Source organism: Tupaia chinensis, unplaced genomic scaffold (assembly GCF_000334495.1).
Source record: "Tupaia chinensis unplaced genomic scaffold, TupChi_1.0 Scaffold000270_2, whole genome shotgun sequence".
Taxonomy (NCBI): domain Eukaryota; kingdom Metazoa; phylum Chordata; class Mammalia; order Scandentia; family Tupaiidae; genus Tupaia; species Tupaia belangeri.
This window is the reverse complement of record NW_006159751.1, coordinates 1,203,268-1,223,404: the sequence shown is the minus strand read 5'-3', so window position 1 is coordinate 1,223,404 and position 20,137 is coordinate 1,203,268. Positions and strand designations below refer to the sequence as shown.

The 20,137-nt window shown below is 40.6% G+C and overlaps 1 protein-coding gene across 1 annotated transcript; it reads left to right on the top strand.

The window, feature by feature from the left end:
* The first annotated feature begins 2,036 nt into the window (after positions 1-2,036).
* On the top strand, positions 2,037-15,313 carry LOC102471252 (acidic mammalian chitinase-like). The gene is made up of 11 exons (XM_006149586.3): positions 2,037-2,099; positions 2,897-2,926; positions 3,708-3,909; positions 4,528-4,584; positions 6,192-6,357; positions 6,879-7,003; positions 8,949-9,072; positions 9,168-9,350; positions 10,258-10,374; positions 13,563-13,704; positions 15,043-15,313. The coding sequence occupies exons 1-11, from the start codon at positions 2,075-2,077 to the stop codon at positions 15,231-15,233; spliced, it is 1,362 nt and encodes a 453-aa protein (XP_006149648.1). The 5' UTR covers positions 2,037-2,074; the 3' UTR covers positions 15,234-15,313.
* Positions 15,314-20,137: the final 4,824 nt, after the last annotated feature.

Sequence of the window (20,137 nt, the reverse complement as noted above, 5' to 3'; positions counted from 1 at the left end):
ACTAGCTGGAGCACATGGTATCTTTTTTTTAATTTAATTTTATTTATTTTATTTTTATTATCATCATAATCTTCTTTATATTACATTGGATTACATATAACTTTACAGTGTATTACATTGTTTTTTCAAAAGGGAATGCCATGCATGTCAGTCAGTACAGAGACATTAATCTCCCCACTTCAACATTCCATATCTTTTCTGTTTTCCCCAATCATTATTTTTATTATTCTAATTATTTTTATAAAACAGTCAATTGCTATTTCTCATTTTGCTTGTAAAAATACTTTGCCCATCATGAAATACTTCGCAGACCAATCCAGTTGAGAATACTATACATGTCATCATCAACAGTTAATAAGCCCTGTTTCTCACTAACGTCCTGCCTCTCTATTGTTCACTTGCTATCTTTCTCTATCCTCTTCTCTTCACTTACCCCATTCCACACTGTCCTATTCTCATTAAGTACCTTCACTGTGTTTATGTCCTCCGAATTTTTGCTCTCTATTATAGAGTGCGGATAGTCGGTATATATTGAGTGGATACATACAATATCTTTCTTTCATAGCCTGGCTTACTTCACTCAGCAATAGATCCTCCATATCTGACCATTTTCTATCAAATTCCAGGGTCTTGTTATTTTTTATGGCTGAGTAGTATTCCATAGAGTATATATACCACACTTTTCCAATCCATTCATCAGTTTGTGGACATTTAGGTTGGTTCCATGTCTTGGCAATTGTGAATAATGCTGCAATAAACATGGATGTGCAAGCACTTTTCTGACTGAGCGTTCTCCTGTCTTTTGGGTAAATACCCAGAAGTGGGATTGCTGGATCAAATGGTAGTTCTATTTGTAGATCTTTGAGGAACCTCCATATTGTTCTCCACAGTGGTTGAACTAGTTTACATTCCCACCAACAGTGTAGGAGGGTTCCCTTTTCACCACATCCCCGCCAACACTTATCACTTTTTATATTCTTAATCTTTGCCATTCTGACAGGGGTTAGGTGGTATCTCATTGTGGTTTTTATCTGCATTTCCCTTATGATGAGGGATGTCGAGCATTTCCTCATATGCTTTTTGGCTGTTCGTATGTCTTCCTTAGAGAGACTTTTGTTCAGCTCACTTTCCCATCTTTTAATCGGGTTAATCATTTTTTTTCGCATAAGGCACTTGAGTTCCCTATGTATTCTCGTTATCAGTCCCTTGTCTGAGGCATATGCTGCTGCTGCTGCCGCGCGCCGGGGCGGGAGCCCCGGGTGGTCCCACATGGTATCTTGACAGGAAATAATCCAAAGATGGTTGGGATAAGATAGCCTTGCTAAAAGTCTGAACTTTATTCTCTAATCAAGGGGTTCCATAATGGGTCTTAAAGGAAAGGATAGACACACTCTGGTCTTTGTTTGGAAAGAGAGTGTTGCTGACTGCTTTCTCTGGTGTTCTGCAGCCCCCAGTTTGGATTCCCCATGGACCTGCACCTGGAGTATCTCTCACAAGATTCCTAAGAGACTCAACTCCAGATGGGTACTTATTCTTCATTCTTGGCAGACCTGCTCTAGAACCTTGGCCAGTTTCCTAGGCTCATGATCATGGTTGAGATACCTAAATGGAATTAAAGGACCCCTTGCCATCTGATCCCTATACACAGGACTTAGAACCAACTCAACGTAGCCAGCTCCTCACTCCCCCTTTCTTCTACTCTGACTCTCTTCTTTAGTGTCTGCAAATTACCAGAAATCTCAAAATCTACCCTCCATGGGTCTGGTAAAAAGTTTTAACCTCTCCGTCTCACTGTCAAAGACATGTTCAAAGATATTGTCTTGAGAAAATCTGATGATATCAAGTCCTCTGAACTTGGCCATGGCAGCTGAGGGCCACTGATAGAAGAATAGGCTACCCAGTGACCTTGGGAATGGGACAACTGTGGAGCTGGAAGCAGGCCCTGGAGCTAGGTTTCTGGGACACTGCCTTCTGCAGCTGTTCCATTTTCATAGTGATAATCAGGCTTCTCCCAGCTGAGACTTTATATAGACTGCCCAGAGTGCAGAGCCTTTGTGCTGGGACTACAGCAGGGATGGGGAGGATGCTGCTTTGGGCTGGTGAGTCACACAGAACAATCTCAAGGGTCTTCTCCAACAGGGATTGGTAAGCAGGGATCTGACATCTGACTTTCATATACAAAGGCCCTGTGTGCATTTTTTTTTTCATGGCATTTCTCTTCTCTCCTGGCATGTACCATTCCCATGAGGTCCCTGTTGCATCAGGCAGTTTGCTTGCTTTCTCTCTCATTTACATGCTCAGGGTCCAGAATGAGAAGAGTGAAGTCTTCTGTACATTAGTAGAAAGTACTAAAGCAGCAAATTTCTGCATTTCAAAGACTCAACAGGCAAGGCTGAGCAGGTGTGTCCAGCAGGTTAAGGATTCCCCGCTTGTCTCTGTCACTTCTGGGTGAAATGATGCTCCAGAACCAGGCAGAGCCACCTCTACTAACACATTCTGTGTTTCTCCATTTCTTCTCCCTCTTCCTCTCTTTCATTTCATCAAGGATGTACTACTTTATCTTATTGTCTAAGAGTAGGGAGGGTGCAAATAGGGAGTGGGGAATACAAACCTAAGAGAATAAGTGATGTGTGGAATGAGACTGGATTCCAGTATCACAATATCTGCTCCAAAACCCATGTTCTTTCTAGTATAGTGCTACTAAGTGGTGGAGAACCCAGCTTCAGGATGCTCTTCTTCTGTAGCAGTGGTGCAGGCACAAGGCATGAAGAGGATATTTTGTGCAGAACTCAGTGGGGTCTGACTGTTCATTGCTAGCTGCCGAGCAGAGAAACAGGCCTGTAGCTCCTTGGGAGCTCCGAGCTGAGTCATGGATCTGTTGCTTGTGTTTTTACAGGTCTGGCTGTGCTGCTGCAGCTGCAGCTGGGTAAGCATCATGTGCGTCTTTCTGGTAGAGGTGTTTTCCCCATCAGCAGATTTAGATGCTTAAAAACCTAAGTGAGTCTCCATATCCTATAGGACATTCAAAACTGTTGCCAAAAAACCCAAAGAAAAAGAGAGAGAGAGAACAAGCAGGAAGGAGGGAGAGATTTGCCTTCACATGTCTTTGTCAGAGTATGGCATTAAGATAGCAGCAGAGGGCCAGCCTAGGACAGTGATTACATACTGTGCATAGGAAGCTGGATGTGGCCAACTGTAGGTTGAGTCCCAGCCTGGGTGGCTTGAAGACCAAGCTGCCCAAGGTCCATACAGGATGGAGAAATGGAGAAATAGAGGAAAAAGGATTGCAGCATGATCCTGCCCCATTGAGGGGGGGGTGCTTTCTCTCTCTCTTTCTGGTGAGCACATGTGACCCATGGCATTAAAAAAAAAAGTCAGTAGAATGTGTCAGTTGGTAGAGAGGACCAATCACTAATTCACAGAAACTTGGAATCTCCTGGGGAAATGGCTCCACTTTTATTTTGTATTTGTTTTCATTCTTTTTCTGGGGCCCTGGAGGAAGGAAACCTAGTTTGGAGTCTCACTTCACCAATATGAACCCTTTTAATGCCTTTCTCACATCCCAACTCTACCTCTGGAGGGTGAGAACTGAGCTTCCCAGAGTGCTTCTGCTGCTCCTCCCCCCAGGAACCCAGGTCAGATCCCCAGAGAACTGAGATTTGGGATCTCAAGACCTCCAATTCCCAGACCCGATTCTTCCACTCCAGGTACAGCTACGAAACTTGTGTGTTACTTTACCAACTGGTCCCAGTACCGCCCAGACCCTGCCAAATACTTGCCAGAGAATGTGGACCCATGCCTGTGTACGCATCTCATCTATGCCTTTGCCACTATGGCCAATAACAAGATTGCACCCTACGAGTGGAATGATGATGTTCTCTACCCCCGGTTCCAGGCCCTCAAGCAGCAGTGAGTACCTGGCTCTGGGTTGTTTGGGAGATTCCTGCAACACATGCTCCGGGTGGGCTCAAAACCTAGAGTTGGTATTGGGGAGCATCTCCCTACTCAGGCTAAAGTAGGAGTATAGAAAATGTGGCTTTAGAGGAGAGAGGAATGAAAATATCAAGACACCTTAACAAAAGTCAGGTGATGCAATTGACAATACGGGGAGTGATGGTGGTGGTGGGGAACAGCCTCCAGAGTCTCATGGATATCTCAGCTGTTTACCATTCTTTCCAAAAGAATGCTCCAGTCAGAGAGCTGAGTAGTCTACAAGATCCAATACACATTTGTGTAAGAGAAGGGCTGTCCACATACTCTGGCCTCTTGCCCTCTGTTAGAGGAAGACCTGGGGTAGATTATTGGCCTCAGAACTCAAGAGCGGGTGCTGTAGTCTGAATGACCAATATAAAATTGATCCTTTGAAGTCAAGAGCTGGATCCCAAAAGGAAAGTTCCTGGGGGCATGGTTCTGTTCTTTGGGTGCCAGAAACCTGAGTCTGCGAGAAGCTCACTTCATTCCATTAAGCATTTTCTTATGTTTGGCTTAAATAGACTTCACTCTGTTATACCTGTGCTTCCTCATTAGTAATGAAAACCTGGTCACGCTCCTGGCGATTGGCGGGTGGAACTTCGGCACCCAGAAGTAAGAACTTCTTCTTTCTATGGGGAGTTGAACTAGGGGCTGATCTCAGAAGAAGGAGGCTGAAGATAGTTTGAGTATGAAGAGGAAAGTGATTGAGGGTGGTGCAAAAGATTCCAGAGATATATCATCAGGAGATTTTTCATAACAGGAAAAAAAGCTAGAATTTGTAAATAAAAGATTTACTTATCTTAAAATAGGGGCTGACTGGAACCCAGAGTTTTTGATCCTAGGATCATGTTATAAAAGGGATGAAGAAAAGCACAGAGCTAAAGGAAGACATCAAATATGAAGGATTAATCTCTGGAAGGAATTTGTCATATGGCCTATTACGTAGTATATGCTCAACGTTCATTTGCAATGCTTCAAGTTATTTAAACAAGTATTTCCTGAGCATGTGCTATGTGCTAACTATTTGGTGGATACAAAGGATATACGTCAGAGGTATATGAAGATGAAAGAACTATAGAAGAGGAGATGAAAGAGCTATAGGAAGGAAATAGCACAAAATATTGGATATTTATTGAGTAGCATAGAGCCAGGCACCTTTTTAGGTACTGTGGGAGAAGAAGTTGAACAAAGGAGTTCCTGGATGCTTTTTGTCTAATGGGGAGACAAACGTATATTTACCCAACTGAATATTGCCATGAATAAGTGTTATACTGAAGTATGTATAATGTAATAATAAAATGTTGAAAAGCAATGATAAATTCTGTTTGGTTAAAGAGTTAAAAAGGAAGTAAAATTTGAAAAGAGCACTGAATGACAATTAGAGATTTGTCAGAGAAGAATGGGAAGGGCTTATTAGGAAAGGGGACTATATGAGCAAAGGCATAGAAGTATGAGCACATAAAATAGTGTTGGGGTGGGAGGTTGGGGAGCTCTGAACTGACAGATAACTGCAAGACCAGATGGTAAAGATAGCAAAAGAGAAAGAGGGAAGGACGAGTTAAAGGAAGTATATTTTGTGAGCAGAGAAGACACTGTTTTCCTTTTTCTGTCACTGCATTATTATGTTCTTCCTGAAGGGACTTGGGAGTTTATGAAAGGGCATGAAATATATCTGGTAGCTGAGTGGGAGACAATCCTAAAATAAGCAAGTAATGGTTTATCTGCAAGTACCAAGAGTTTGGTCTAGTTTTGTTGACTGCTGACTAGATTGGGAGGATTTTTTTCTTGCGGGGGGGGGAGGTTTTTGCTATAGGGCATGTGTGCTCACCAGAAAGAGAGACAAAGAGACTAAAAGCAAGAAATCACCCCCTAGCGGGGATGGCCACACCGCTATCCCTTCTCCATTCTCCTCTCAGGATCTTGGGCACTCACACACATGCACCTGGTGTGAGCTTAAGCCACAGGGTCCGGGATTAGAACTGCGGTCAACCACATGGGAGTCCAGCAAAATAGCCATTATGCCAACTGTTGGTCCCAGGTTGAGAGGATTTTTATAACATCAGAACATCTGAATTAGCTGCTAAGGACGGGACTGTATAAACTGGTGGCTTCTCTGATATTTCTTGGAGCCTGGGCTAAACCAAGTTCATAAGAGAGAAAGAAGGAAAGGGACAAAAACGATGGCATTTGAAGGCCACTAAGAGTCACATCCTATCCAGGTTCACCACCATGGTGGCCACAGCTGGCAACCGTAAGATTTTCATTGACTCGGTGATTGACTATCTCCGGCTGTATGGTTTTGATGGCATTGACCTTGACTTTGAGTACCCGGGGTCCCGGGGAAGTCCACCTGAGGATAAGCAGCGATTTACCATTCTCATTGAGGTAAGGACTTGCAGGTACTCTCACACAACCCAGGATCTCTGGGGTCTTCCGTTCTCAACCGATCTCCAAATGAAAATTCTAAAAACGCAGGATGGGGGAGATATAACAATTGAAAATGTATAATGTTCCAGACACTGTTTTAGGCACCATCCACATGGGAACCCATTTAATATTCCTAACACCCAATGGAAGAATGTATTGTATATCAAATAATAAAGGATAAATCATTTTCTCCAAATCATAATTAGTAAGTAGCAGAGATATCTAAAACTTCTGTCACTATAAGCCACTGCATTAATAAGAAAGCAGGGAAAAACATTACAGACAATTTTGGTCTCAAGCTCACTCACCTATACACACAAACACATGGCACAAAAATACATTTTAGCAGGGAGATTTACCCCCAAAATAATTCTATGTGTTTGAATTAAAATTGGGTCACTTATGAGCAATGCATTTTTTTTTCTACAATTATCACAATAATCCACAATATTATCTATCTATCTTATCTTTTGCCACAGGAGATGTTAGCAGCTTTTGAAGCTGAGGCCAAAGCTACAGGCCGGCCCCGCCTGTTGATTTCTGCAGCTGTGTCTGCAGGCAAAGGGACCATTGACGCTGGTTATGAAATTGCCAAGATTGGAGCGTAAGTCTGGCAGTGATACCCAAAGACCTAAATAGCATGTGTTATTTCAGGTTGGATTCGGGGAAATATTTAAACCTATGGGACCCTTAGGACTTCAGCAAACGAATCTTAAATAATCTGTGCATCTTTGCCTGATATTTTCAGAATCCAATCCCACCCCACTTCTTCCTCAATGCTCTTGACTGGCATCTGCAGTATGCTAGCCATGCTTTTCTACTACTTAAGACCCAGAGGGTGTTATAAGGGCCAATGTTGCATGAGGCTCTCCAGCGGGCTTGCATGAGTGCACGAGGGTCTGGTTACTGTGCCTGTCTACTAGGAAGAGGAACAATCATCACCCTCATTGAAGGTGTGGTATATGTGGGAGGAGAAGGAGAGTCGGAGAAAGTTTTTTTTTCCTGCTGAGTTATGGGGCAAGCTGGATGTGTTGTATTTTCCCAGTGTTCTGAAATTTTTTAGCTATAGTCTCCCATAAGAACTGGAGGAGTGAAAAGAATCTGGGCCTAGGAACCCAGCAGTAGCTACTACCGCAGCCTGAACTACCTGCTATATGAGAAAACAGATAAATCTCTGATCACATGACTTCATTATCCACAGGTCAAGGAAGTCTATTTGGAATGGGCCTGAATAGGGACAGTGACTCACTAAAGATTTCCAGAAATTGTAAAGCCATTTTCTTGGAAGGAATTTGGTTAATTATCTGTCTTGAGAGCTGAATTAATAGTCAGTCCAGCACTCTGCCAAAAAAACAAACACAAAAACATGCTAGAGGGACCAGCAGTTGGCGTGATGGCTATGTTGCTGGACTCCCATGTAGTTGACCGTGGTTCGAGTCCCAGACCCGGTGGCTTAAACTCATGCCAGGCATGTGTGCGTGCATGCCCAAGATCTCAAGAGGAGAATAGAGGAGAAGGGATTGCAGTGTGGCCATCCCCCAGGGGGTGATTTCTCGCTTTCTGTCTCTCTGTCTCTCTCTTTCTTTCTGGTGAGTGCACGTGCCCTATAGCAAAAACCTCTCAAAAAAAATGCTAGAGTAATCTGTATATAATCTCTTAGAGCCTAAGAGCATAAACTTGTTTTGTTGGTCTTGGAAAAACAAACTGGGGCTAACAGAGAGAAATTATAGAGAGTCATTTTGCAGAGAAATAAAACAAATAACTCTCTAAGGCCAGTTGTTAGACTGAGTGCTACACCACAGTAGTATCAAATGCCTGGTTAGAGAGTTAGTTAAAAAATATTCTGGCAAAGCCTACTTGAACATCTTTAATATACTTGTAGGAACTTGAATCAAATTAGTAACTTTTAATGTAAAATTAACTCTTTTTTTTTCTTTCTTTTTTTTGGGGGGGGGGGGGGGGGGGGGGGTTTTTGCTATAGGGTACATGCACTCGCCGGAAAGACAGAGAGATAGGAAGAGAGAAATCACCCCCAAGGGGAGATGGCCACGCCATAATCCCTTCTCCATTCTCCTCTCCAGTCTTGGACATGTATGCACATGTGCCCAGTGTGAGTTTAAGCTGCGAGGTCTGGGACTTGAAGTGCAGTCAGCTACATGGGAGTCCAGCGACATAGCCATTACGCCATCTGCTGGTCCCATTAACTCATCTTAAAATGGAATATTTAACAGATCTCCAATACAGTAAAGAGATAGAAATGAAGGTATTCTGACTGATATGGATAGAGAGAGAATAAGAAGATTGAATACACCTACTCATGCATCCTCTTCCAGGTTTCTAGGATTCTGTGAAGCAAAACTGAAAGCAAAAACAAAAACCCACACTGCTGTTGCAATAGATATTCCCATGGGTCCTGCGGAAGTGTCTCGGGTGCAGGCATAGCTAGCTATACCTCTAGCCTCTGCCTTAGTTACAACCACAGCTATCCTTGCAGTTATGGGCTTTACTGTTGTCCTCCCCACCTTTCCTACTTGCCATTTCTCTTCCAGGCTCTTGGACTTCATCAGTGTGATGACCTATGACTTTCATGGAGGTTGGGACACTGTCACAGGACACAACAGTCCCTTACACCAGGGTTCTGCTGACCATGGGGAGTTTGTCTACTTCAATGCTGTAAGAGAGGAACTATGGGTTAGGGCTGGGGAGCAGATGTGGAGAGAAAGGTGGAGAGAAACTGACTTTGAGCCTGAAGCTGAATGTTCCTCCAGGAATTTGCCATGAAATATTGGCGAGACAATGGGGTTTCTGCTGAGAAGCTCATCATGGGGTTCCCCACATATGGACGGACCATGCGCCTCACCTCTTCAGATGTGTCTGTGGGCGCTCCCATCTCAGGACCAGGGTCCATTGGGCCCTACACCCGGGAAGCTGGCTTCTGGGCCTACTATGAGGTAACTTCTTGAGAAAGGCAGCAGTGGAGTCAGGTTGGTCAGGAGGTTGATGTAGATTACCTTTGGCTTCCTCCCAATCCATAAGGTACTCTTGCTACATAACTGCCACTGTCTCCTTATCTATCCCAAATGCAGATTAGAAACATTCCTCAGGGAGAATAAATCATCCTGGGAAATGAAGAGGTCTTGCCATGTATAACCTATACATAACTTATTGTGTATGTGCGTGTGTGTGTATATTGTATATACATTATATAATTATATGCTATATATAATATACATGCATATGTATGTATATATTATATATAATATAGTCATATATTTGTAAATACTTATTTATGTGTGTCTGTATATTTATATTTATTTTATATATAAACTATTTTGACTTACATAAGAGGTATACTCTTTTTAAAAAAGATGAGTTTAAACCTCAAGTCAAAATGCAAAGTTTTCTAATTTTTTGTAATGATGTTATAGCATTAACATTATGTTAATAGTTAATATGTTAATAGTTAACATAATGTTACCAACAGATAATGTTGCTGGCTGCTTTTTAAATTTAAGAACAAAAAACTTTAGAAGAAATAGGAACTCTTTTTGTGAACTCACAGTAATATTCAAGCCACTTCTACTTAATAACAACATCCAAGACTGCTGTTAAGTCACTAGTGGAGATATTTATCTATCTGTCTATCAGTATGCCGGGCACTGGGAGGGTAGTTACTCATAGGCCAAGTAGAGGAAGCAAAACCACCAAGAACTAATTGTAGTAAAGTATGATTCTACAAAATAGAATGGCTAGCGCATGAGTGTCTAAGATTGACATTCACCTTTCCTCTCAACATCCCAAAGTCCTTAGCCCATCTTAGCAAAGTTAGATTTTGCTGACTTTGATTCCTCTGGCCAGATCTGCACGTTCTTACCTGAAGCCTCCATCTCATGGATTGAAGACCAAAGAGTACCTTATGCCTACAAAGGAAATGAATGGGTTGGGTTTGACAATACTGAAAGCTATGAGCACAAGGTAAGTTTCAGCCCATGGACCTTAAAATTATGTTGCATAAACTCTGCTCTTGCGAAAGTCACAACGTAATGGAAAGAGCCCTGGTTGAGAGTTTAGGAAATATCAGGTATGATCAGAGCTTTGTTATTCACTCACTTTCTAATCCTCAATTTCTTACACTGTAAAACAAGGCAGTTGGAATCTCTGAGCTCCCTTTCCTTTATTCTTGTAAAAAATATGTATATTGAAACATATATGAACATATCAACATACTCCTTCTAATACAAATAAGTACACATACATCAATAACCCAAAAGACTTACACATAAGTTCACATACTGGCTTTCTGCAGTCAAATCCAGGGCCTGAAAATACTAAATTAGAAAAATCTCTTCTTCCTTCATCAAACCTGACCAACTCTCCCATCTCTTATGACATGCCAAGTCCTATCTTTTCATCTCTGCCCTCTCTCCTTTGAACCATTTAAGGAAGTGGAAGCAAAGGCAAGACAAAGGAAAATGAGACTGACTGAGGACAGGGGGTTCTCAGTGTTTCATCTCTGTGTTCTTAGAAGAAGGAATGGAATTAAAACTGCCCAAGGAGAGGGAGAGTATTCCTTGTACTGCTTATACGGCAACAGAAATCCCACACCTTTGCCATTAGAGGATCATGGCAAGCCCTAGTTAGGGAAAACCATTGTCAACTATACTGCCAGTAATTTAAGTGTCTAAGGAGTGGGTAACCCCAGCGTCTTAGACCTTGGCAATTCTCCACTGGTAACTTAAAGGGGACACAATGATACCTATAGGCCACACTTGCTCAAGAAATCTAGACCTTGAGCTCATGTCTTCATGCTTGTTGGAGGCTGGGCCACTCCATAGGAGTACCTGAAGTCCAAGGTCTATTTGCTTCCAAAGTTCTTTCTGGGAGCTAAGACAGAAGTCCATTTTCCTCCCCATGGAAAGATGAATGAACCTATATACTTTTTCTTAATTGAATGTGCTACTTGTTTTATGTAAGATATTCCATTTTATTATTAGTTTTTTAGGTTTTTGCCATAGGGTGTGGTGTATGTGCTCACTGGAGAGACAGAGAGAGAGAAAGTGAGAAATCCTCCCTCCTCCTCCCCACTCACCCATGGGTAATGGTAATGTTGCAATCCCTTCTCCAAAATTCTCCTCCTAGGATTTTGGGAATGCATGCACATGCTCTCCCAGTGAAGTGATTTTCAAGTCACCAGGTCCAGGACTCAGGTCAGCCATGTGAGAATCTAGCACCTTAAACACCACACCACCTGCTGATTGAATTACATGGAAAATGTATGTTTAGTATGTGCCTAACGAATGATAGTTGGTATTATTATAAAGTATGTATTACAATGACTATTTTCCAATAATAAAATTGATGGTAAGAGAGACTAATTTGCTTTGTAAGTACATACAGTTAGAAAGTGGTGTACAGATGGGTCTGGTCTGACTTATGACTTCAATTTTGCAATAGTAAGAAGTAATATGTCTTCAGTAGAAACTGTACTTCAAGTGTTCATACAACCATTCTGTTTTTACTTTCAGCACAGTAATCAATAAGTTACATGAGATAGTCAACACTTTATCATAGAATTTGCCTTTTTTAGATGATTTTGTCTGACTGTAGGCTTATGTAAATGTTCTGAGCGTGTTTAAGGTAGGTTAGGCTAAGCTCTGATGTTCAGTAGGTCAGGTGTCCTGAATGCATGTTTGACTTAAGGTATTGCCAACTTATAATTGGTTTATTGGGATGTAATCCCATAGTAAGTCAAGGAGTATCTCTATTAGTATGTGACTTATAGGTCTGAATAATTCCAAAGTTTTTGCTCTTTTTACTATACCATACAGACTCAGTTTCTAAGAACACTTGTCATTCCAAGAACCCCTTGAATAGGGGTGACTTTCTCTTTGGGAAAACAATACGGCTATATGTAACAGGAATGATATACATAAGTACATCTTATAGCCTCCGATTCCAACTCTTGGGTATTTATTGGAAAAGCAATATGGTCAAAGAATTTATGTATAAAGGGAACCAGCAGTTAGCGTAATGGCTATGTCGCTGGACTCCCATGTAGTCGACCACGGTTCGCGTCCCAGACCCGGTGGCTTAAAACTCACGCCGGGCGCGTGTGCATGCGTGTCCAAGATCCCAAGAGGAGAATGGAGGAGAAGAGATTGCGGCGTGACCATCCCCCCTGGGGGGTGATTTCTCGCTTTCTGTCTCTATGCTTCTCTCTGTCTGTCTGGTGAGCGCACGCACCCTATAGCGAAAATCTCTCCAATAAAAAAAAAAAAAGAATTTACGTATAAAGATGTTTCTCAGGTTCTTGGTTTTAACTACAAAATATGAAAAGAATGAAGACATGGCATATTAAATTATAATCAATAAGTACTAAAGGATATTTTCAATCATTAAAAATTGTAAGTATCAGGGCCAGCAGGTGGCTTGGTGGTTAGGGTGCTGGACTCCCATATAGCGGACTGCAGTTTGAGTCCTGGACCTGCTTTCTTACTTTCCATCTCTTTCTCTGCCTCTCTCTGGTCAAATTAAATAGTAATAATAATAATAATAAATAAAATTAAAAAATTGTTTATAAAACACTGTAAGTATAAAGAATAAACAGAAACATGAGAATCTTTTTCTTTATTTTCTTTCTTCTTCTTCTTCTTTTTTTTTTTAAACTTGCTGGCAAGAGACAGAAAGAGAGAAAAAGAAAGTGAGAATCACAGAAGCACCATGGGGCATGGTCACGCAGTAATCCCTTCTCTCCCATTTCTCCCTTCTTTTGGGATTTTGAGCACTCATGCACATATGCCCCATGTGTTTTTCAAGCCTTCAGGCTCAGGACTTGAACTGCACAGCTTCTTTAATTGATTGCCATGCCACCAGCTGGCTCAGAGAAATGTTTATTTCTGATGCAAAGTGAAAACAAAGATGAAAAACAAGATATAGGTGGCTCGTATCCTGAGATGGTGACCATGTAAACAATGATGCTATGCACGTATAAACTCTGACTAGCATGCAAAAACCAAAAGTTATTTTGTAGTGGTATGGTTTTGTGTTCCTTTTTGTTTTCTTTTATAGAAGCTTCTGATCATTTTGCATCATGCTTTCAATAATTTTATAGTGTTTTAGGAAGTCTTTGTGTTGGATTGATAGATTATGCTCCTATATTGCAGGTGGCATTTCTGAAAGCAAATGGGTTTGGTGGTGCTATGGTTTGGGCTCTTGACTTGGATGATTTCCTTGGCAACTTTTGCAGTGAGGGTTCATATCCTCTCATCTCCAAACTCAAGTCTCTGCTGGGGCTGCAGACACCAGGTAATCAGGGAAATATCTGCATACCTTGAACAAAAAATATACTTTAGTATTTACTCATTGATTTCCAAAGAGGTGGAGTACAAGGCATGATTTCTGCTCTGGATATTTTAATTCATTTGTAGCAGAGAAAAGTTTGAATTTCTAGTTTGGGTGACCATATAATTCATTTCCAATTGTTAGATATAGGAAAATCCAGACTATTTCTACTCTCTGCTCTTACACACTCAACATAGGACTCTTCTGTGACCAGATGCGTGGTGATATTTTCTCACACACCAAGCAATTCTCCAGTGGACACTACCTGGGTGTTCTCCAGTTCCATTCAATTCTGACATTGTTTCCCTGGGAGATCCCAAAAGTTGAGGGCTTAGTCCCACAAGACTGCTCCGTCCCTCCCCAGCCTTCAGATATCAGTTACAAGAAGGATCTGTGCTTCTGACCAACTTGCTAGAAATTAGAGCTCCCACACCTGCTCTGGGGTTTGGTTAATTTGCTAGAGCAGCTCACAGAACTCAGAGAAACTACTTAGTCACTTTCTTAGAATAAAAGATTTCAATCATCCAGAAATTCAAAGGGATTTAGGAATTCTATGTTAGGTACTTGGGTCAAAGATCAAACATTAGAACAAAGGATTCTAGCAGTCTTATCTACAAGAGTTTTAGAAAGTCTATGCCAGAGACAGAGGCAGAGACCAATACGTATATTGTGTGTTATTTATACCAATCAAGGTCAATTCTGAGTGACTAGTGTAATTCTGAATAGTCACAGCAAACTGGGATGGATGGTCATCCTACTTTAAGCAGACTAGAGCTTATGGAACATTTCATCCAGACTCGGAATCTAGTTTAAGTAAACGAACATGAGACTTGACAGGCTGAATGAACTTCAAGACAACTGATGGCTTCTAATTTTCTATCATTTCTCATTTGAGAGCTTGAATAGGCTGTTGAGATAAATTATTTGACAAAACCCTAGGTGATGCATACTTTTCCATTTGACAATACATTATATACAAAATTACCAGCTTCCTTATGCCAGTTAAGAAACAGCTATCCTTGTCTAACAGCATAGCAGCTAAATACCAAACATTTCCAAGGTTACATATATATTTTATGATATAACTTTTAAAAGAAGTGAAAACTAGCATTCTCTTCACTTCGAACAAATGACTCTGCAGTAATCTATAACTCTGCTTTAACCTTTGGAAGATAGGGTCCTCCTACTTCACAGCTGACTGGGTTCAAATTTATAGAGGACTTTTCTAATCTCATATGTTTAGATATTTCCTCAGGTGTTCATGGACCATCACTAATGGCATTTGTGTTGTTCCGTGTGCAGGCTGCATCACTCCAGAGCCTCCCAAGCCCACACCTCCCAGTACATTCTGTGAAGACAAAGTTGATGGGATCTATGGGGACCCTGATGATCCATCCAGGTTTTTTGAGTGTGTTAATGGAAACACTGTGCCCAAAAGGTGTGCAGAGGGCCTTGTGTTTGACCAAAGCTGCAAGTGTTGTAACTGGCCTTGAGTGACATGAATGGGGCTGGGGGCAAGTGAAGCCTTTCTGGAGGTTGTTTCAACTGAATAAACACATGAAATGTAACATTACCTTGCCTGTCATTCATGTCATTATTTTTCTCTTTAAATTATAACTAAAAGCAATTTCTATGTAGAACACATTATGGAGAGTAACTCAAATAGAGATGATCTCTTTTACTCATAGACTTGCACCCTTAAATAGAATGCAGTCATAACTAGAAAACACATTTTGAACAAAGAAATCGGTTACTTGTTTACAGAAAATGCAAGCAAAGAACAACATTTTTATTTTTATCACTTTCAAGTGGAATTCATTTTCTGCTGAATCAGATTTTCCTTCAAAACTTTTCAATGAAGGTTTTTTTCCTTTAGATTTATTGAGGTATAATTGAAAAATAAAAATAGTGTATTTGGGAACCAGGAGGTGGCATAATGGTTACATCACTGGACTCCTATGTAGTTGACCACAGTTGGAGTCCCAGACCAGGTGGCTTAAAACACACTGGGCACATGTGTGTGTGTGCCCCAGATCCCAGGAGGACAGTGGAGGAGAAGGGATTGCAGTATGGCTATCCCCCTGGGGGGTGATTCTCGCTTTCTGTCTCTCTGTCTCTCTGGTGAGTACATGCGCCTTATAGCAAAAATCTCTCTTAAGAAAATAGTTTTAAAGTAATACAACCTGTTGGAACCAGAAGATGGTGTAGTGGTTATGTCACTGGACTCTCACGTAGTTGGCCATGGTTCACGTCCCGGATATGGCTACTTAAACTCATGCCAGGCATGAGTTTGTGTACGTGTATCCCCAAGATCCTGAGAGGAGAATGGTGTACAACTTGTGATATGACCACCACAATCAAATTAATTGCCATATCTATCATTTCACATAGTTAATTCTGTGTGTGGTGAGAACACTTAATCCAAGCTGATTGATCAGGTGTTCCACCTTTGCAGGAGGTCTTTCTGGGACACATCCAGCCCTTGTTCCTTTGCAGAGATTAGAAAACTGACCTGCCCTCAACCATATTACTATTGGCTCTGGTTACTAACTGCTATGGTTTGAATGTGTCCCCTAACGTTCACCAGTTGAAAACTTAATCCTCAATGCAACTGTGCTAAGAGCTACGTAGGTCATGAGGGCTGTTATTGTGACAGGGATTAATTATGGCAGGAGTGGGCTTCTGATGAAAGGATAAGTTTGGACTCCTGGCTTTCTCTGTCTTGGGTGCTTGTTTGCCCTGTACCTTCTGCCATGGAATAACACAGCATGAAGACCCTCACTAGTTGCTGGAGCCGTGCTCTTGAATTTCTGAGCTTCCAGAATTATGATCCAAATAAATTTATTTTCTCTAAATTACCTGGTCTGTGGCATTCTGTTAAAGCAGTACAAAACAAAGATACTAACATTTTAATTTCTTCAATGTCATTTTATAAAAGTTTTTCTATAACTTTTGCATGTTCCTCAACTTCTGTGGAGAGAATCAGCTAACAATAGAAAAACTGTCTACACATCTAGCATTTGAAATGACAGTCTTTAAGTTAAATTATCTCTGTATAATAAGCCAGTACAGTGGGCTTCGTCTTTATTTGCAACATCTTTGGAAATCCATTTTATGTGATACACTGCAAGTTCACACTAATTTACTCAGTCTTGAAAAATAATTTCTAGAGTATTTTTATGATAAAAAAATCTTCATTCTGAGTCTTATTTTTTTCTAAATTTTATTTTTTTCCCATAGGGTGTGTGTGTATTTGCCAGCAAGGAGAGGGGCAGAGAGAGAGAGAGAGTGAAAGGGAAAATGAGAAATCACCCACTTGTGGGGATGGCCATGCCGTAGCCCCTTCTCCTTCTGGGATTTTGGGCATGTAAGCACACTCACTTTCATGATTTTCATGGCTCCTCAGCCAGGACTTGGTAAGCCAAGTGGGAATCCAGTGCCATAAACACTACACTATTTGTTGGTCCCCCGAGGCTAATTTTTAAAATAACTTCCCACTGTAGGACCTGCAGGTAGCATGGAGGTTAAGGTGGCTGGATCCCATATGGTTGATTGCACAGTTCAAGTCCCAGATATGCAAGTGCACATGCCATATATTATCATTGCCTCACCAAATCTAGAAATCTAAACATGCACTTCATAACCATAGAGACTGAACACAATGTTTTTTTCCTGTATGTAAATAACTGTAGAACATTTTACAAATGTGAACATATTTAATTTTCACAACCACCTAGTAGGAAGAGTATTAGCATCAACAGTTTACATATGAGGAAACTAAAGGTCAGAGAAGTTAAATTACTTGGCCACAGTGACATCATTAATAAGTGATGGAGTAGGTATTCAAATAAAATTTTGTCTGATTCTAAGCCTAGCATTTCTGGCATAATGATTTACTAATTCTATTTGGGAGCAGGAGGTACCTATTGCTATCTCCCTTATGTGCATTTCCAGAGCATTGTCCTTTTACTATTTTTTTATTATTTTTAAAAATTATTATTCATATATTAAATTGCTATACATCCATGAAATGCCCAAATATATGAATAATTGGTATACCAGAAGGTAAAGAAACTAATAAGGGCATTGATAATCTATTCCATGAAATCCTGGAAGAAAACTTTCCTAGTCTAGAGAGGCACTCAAACATCCAGACCCAAGAAATACAAAGAACCCCAAGTAAGATCAATCCAAAAAGATCCTCTCCACAGCACATTATAGCTAGTTTGATCAAAATGACAGACAGAGACAAGATACTAAGATTGGCAAGAGAGAAAAATCATATCACTTACAAAGGCTATCCCATCAGATTAACACCAGACCTCTCATTGGATACAATGCAAGCAAGGAAAGCATGGGGAAATATATTCAAAGTGCTAAATGAAAAACAATTTTAACCAAGAATACTATATTTGGCAAGATTGTCCTTTTACTATTGCAGTGAACTCACTGCAGCTTTGCCTGATCATGGGACTGATGTGTTGTTTTCTTTATCACTTGATATAAAGGTGATTCGAATTATAAGCAGACACTACAAGTGTTATGCAAATACACCAAAAGATTTAGATGAAATAGATTCTAGGAAAATGGGAACTAGTCTAATGACATAAAAAGAGGTAGAAAATCTGGGGCCAGCAGGTAGTGTGGTGGATAAAGGCGCTGGATTCCCACATGGCCAAGCATGGTTCAATTCCTGGACCTGGTGGCTTGTTTTCTCACTTTCCCTTTCTCTCTCTCTCTCGTTAAATAAAGAAAAAGAATAACAATAACAAATGGAAATAAATAAATAATAAATAATTCTTTAAAAAAAAAGAGGTAGAAAATCTAAACACACCAATAATTATGGAGGATATTGAAAGTGCTATTAGGTTGTTGGGAAAGTCATGACGTATTTTTCTATGGAAAAAATGAGTCCTGACTTCCCTGACAATCCAGTATTAAAAATAGTTTCCTTCAAGGCTATCCATGCTCACGAACTATAACAAACACTTAAGAAACAATATTTCCAGAGCATAGGAAAGTCTTCTCAATTTATATACATTTTACCTAAAGCTGATTTTAAAAATCAGCAGATATTTTTTGGAGCATCTATTATTTCCCAGGTATTCTTATTTATTCATTTTTTTTTCCCCTGAGAGAAAAGAGAGACCATCAAGTGAAGAGCTTCAAGGCAGATGTCTTGTGGTATGTCATGGTACCTAGGGTATGTATTTTCAAAAGATATTACATGATATCACACTAGAATAATGTAACTCTGTCTGTCCAAAAAGTATACATTAGATAAGCACCAGAAAGTGACAATGTGCATCATGACACAATAATGTTAGGTTGTCGGGAAAGTCATGACACGTTTTTCCATAGAAAATCCATCCAACAGAAATACAATGTAATCATTTTTATTTATTCTGAATATTACTATGAGTGCACAATGAAGTATACATTTATAAACAAAATATGTAGCCTTGTGTGATTATGAATGCTTCATGTAATGAATACTGACCGCCTGTGGAAAGAGACAAAGACTGAGAAAGGGGATTCCGAGCCTCACACAGATTGAGAAAGGCGATTCCTTGCTCTGGAGAACCGGTTTTGAGTCTGAGGGGTCAACAGGTAGGTTATCAAGTGAGCAGTGGCTGTATAAGGCTCATCAAGAAAAATACATTAGTAAAAACAGTCAAGAAAATACTCTTTTTGGAAAAAAGTTTATTTCTCCTATGAGAGAGAGAGAGAGTTAGCACTCCCAATAGAGTCTTATGTCATGATCCATTCCCAGCTTCCGCCAGAAGCTGGATCATGGGTACATGCATGCCCAGCATATTCAGAAAGATCTTCAGATGAAAACCTGGAATGCTCCCCTGCGGGTCAGACTTGCAGTGCTGTGTTTTAATACTGTGCCACCATCCAACCAAAAGGAAAAAAAAATTTTGGGGGAAGTTTTTGCTATAGGGTGCATGCACTCACCAGAATGACAGAGAGAGACAGAGAGACAGAAAGTGAGAAATCACCCCCCAGAGGGGATGACCACGCCCCAATCCCTTCTCCTCCATTCTCTTCTTGGGATCTTGGGCATTCACACACACGCACCCCATGTGAGTTTAAGCCACCAGGTCTGGGACTCGAACCCCGGTCAACTACATGGGAGTCCAACGACATAGCCATTACACCAACTGCTGGTACCTTAAAGAGAAATGTAATAAAGGCTTGTCCTATAAGATGTCAGAATGTTGTATAAATCATTTATTAATGGAAAACAATACAAAGTACAGAAATATTTTTGTATTTACTAAAATGTATTTTGTATTTATTAAAATGGGTTTGGATTTCCCTCTTCAGCTTGATAATGTGCTATTTTCCTGTTCCCATCATGTCAATGGGTACATGTGGCTTAGTCTCCTGC